The sequence below is a fragment of the Gymnodraco acuticeps genome, unplaced genomic scaffold (genome assembly GCF_902827175.1).
Source record: "Gymnodraco acuticeps unplaced genomic scaffold, fGymAcu1.1, whole genome shotgun sequence".
In the NCBI taxonomy this organism is placed as follows: Eukaryota; Metazoa; Chordata; class Actinopteri; order Perciformes; family Bathydraconidae; genus Gymnodraco; species Gymnodraco acuticeps.
In genome coordinates this window covers 34935-37500 of record NW_022991076.1, presented here as the reverse complement: position 1 = coordinate 37500, position 2566 = coordinate 34935, and the positions used below count along the sequence as shown (strand labels likewise).

At 46.8% G+C, this 2566-nt stretch overlaps 1 protein-coding gene across 1 annotated transcript; it reads right to left on the bottom strand.

Moving 5' to 3' along the window:
- Positions 1 to 400: 400 nt before the first annotated feature.
- On the bottom strand, positions 401 to 2248 carry LOC117560035 (potassium voltage-gated channel subfamily C member 1-like; the record flags this gene model as incomplete). The annotated part of the gene is given in 2 exon segments (XM_034236786.1): positions 401 to 1262; positions 2117 to 2248. Coding segments are annotated over 2 exon segments (994 nt in total), but the record flags the coding sequence as incomplete, so codon positions are not given.
- Between the last annotated feature and the right edge of the window lie 318 nt (positions 2249 to 2566).

The window sequence follows — 2566 nt, the reverse complement described above, 5'->3', positions numbered from 1 at the left end:
GCCAACTCTATACAATCTATAAAACGGTAATTTTGTAAAAATGTTTGACAATGTATAGACTAGACAAGAAATGAATTAATGTAAAAACACATCACCTTTTACAAGGTTTGATACTATTACCTGAGGGGAGACACCTGAGGGTAACAGAGGTGAACAATGTGCACAGATGTGCTTTGTCACAAGCAGAGCTGAGGTTTGTAGCAATGAAGTTGACGTGAATTAACTCAATTATTGTTTAAAATGATTGTGTTGCTAGGCCTTTACATTTGGATACGTGACATTTACCTCTGGTACTTTAACGGCTGCTTTTCCTTTTGAAAAGCTTCACAAGCTCTGCTCTTTTACACTCACATCCACACGCAACATCCAGGCATGATCTCAGTTCTGATCAATCACTCACCTGCCCTGTTGATCTCGATGATCTCCTCCTGTGCCAATGGGCAGTCTCCAGTTCCCATCATGCTGCCGGATCCCACCATGCCCGGCCCGATCACATTTCCCATCAGCCTGTGCGGCGAGGCGGTTGCCATTGCAAGGGCATCTGGCTTGCAGTAGTTGGGGCTGCCGGGCTGGGGCGCTCGAGGGATGTGTTTGTTCCTCTTCTTGGGGAGCTTCTGCTTGGCCATGGCCAGGGAGTAGTACATGCCGAAGTTGTTGACGATGACAGGCACAGGCATGGCGATGGTCAGCACACCGGCCAAGGCGCAGAGGGCCCCCACCAGCATTCCAGACCAGGTCTCAGGGTACATGTCCCCGTAGCCCAGCGTGGTCATGGTCACCACAGCCCACCAGAACCCGATGGGGATGTTCTTGAAGGCAGTGTGGGCCGCTGCCGTCGGATCGGCTGGATCGGCGCCAATTCTTTCAGCATAGTAGATCATGGTTGCAAAGATGAGGACGCCCAGCGCCAGGAAGATAATTAGCAGCAGGAACTCGTTGGTGCTCGCCCGCAGAGTGTGGCCCAGAACCCGCAAACCAACAAAGTGGCGGGTCAGCTTGAAGATACGCAGGATACGGACAAAGCGCACCACGCGCAGGAAGCTCAGCACGTCTTTGGCTGTTTTGGAAGAGAGGCCGCTCAGCGCCACCTCCAGGTAGAAGGGCACGATGGCCACAAAGTCAATGATGTTAAGGGCGCTGCGGAAGAACTCCGCCTTGTCGGGGCAGAAGACGACTCGCGCCATTACCTCAAGGGTGAACCACATGACGCAGATGCCCTCCACGTATGTCAGCCAGCCATCTGTAACGACCTCATACACTATCTGCCGGGTAGAAGAGAAGACAAAGGATCAGATCATTTTATAATGTGTTTACTCATTAAAAGGTATGCATAATCCTAACTATCTAACACAACAGAAGCCTCTGAATGAATCAGACAGCAACAATTACAATTATTGTCCCTATTCAAACTCTGGCCACAAAATCTTTACGAAATAATGTCAAAAAATACTTTAATTTCATTTCATGGTATGATAACTTCAGTACTGGGTTCATTAAAGAGACCCATCATGTTATTCTGTAGGCTACTGCACACTTGGTTAACTACAACACCAAACTCACCTTCCTCATCACCTGAGTACCTTCTAATAACCAAGTTATGTCTCATTGGGGCGATATACTAATAACAACTTGCAAACTGACAGAATGTCAGTTATGAGCAGACAGCTCAAGAAAACAACCGAGTCGCACTGCAATGTGAGCTGCTACATATGTTACTACTTTTAGAAGGCTGTTTTGTTTCCATGGATATGTCTTTATTTGATTTTTCTTTATTGTTTGCCTCTCTACCTTATATGTTACTCATCTAATTTTGTTTTGGCCTTTGTCTGCATTGTCCCTTCGCTGTAACATTGTACATGTCCCTGCTGTGGGACAAATGAAGGACTTCTGATTGGAGATGATACATTTAGGTTTGTGTGCTTCAACCTTGAAATGTAGGATTCTTTGGGACCAGAATGTGGCCTCTTCTTCATTTTTTTTATCATTCAATTCGTATTCTGAGTCTCATGATTCTAACCGCTTTAGAACTGCAGATCTAGAACACTGCAGTGTCCCTTTTATGGTCGCTTTAATATATCTAATACTGAAAAAGGGATTCACTAAAACCTCTGCGTACCTCCTCTGTTGTCACGTTGCCAACTGTGACGTTCTCTGTTTTGTTGTAGATGGTGTTGAAGACTTCGTGGGTCTCCAGGCAGAAGGTGGAGATGGAGAGGAGGATGAAGAAGAGCGAGCCAAACGCCACATACTGCAGAGGGAAGAAAAAGAGGGGGGGAGGGGGGAATTTTTGAATTTGCACATCATAAATCACCTCCTTTTATTCAGGCTTAACCAACAGGACACTGCCATCTGCATTCAGACCTTTTTCCAACCAGTTTTAGCCTTTGTCATTAGAACTGTGGTGTTCCTGTGATTGCTGGTGCTTGGGGGGAGGGGGTTTGGGCCATTGCAGTATGTGGGACGCAGTTGCTATGCCTACAGGCTGCAGATAGGGGGCTCCAATAACACGCTGAGGAGAGTGAAGGAATGCTGCTAATTCAGTGCAAATGTCCTGACTGCTGCAATC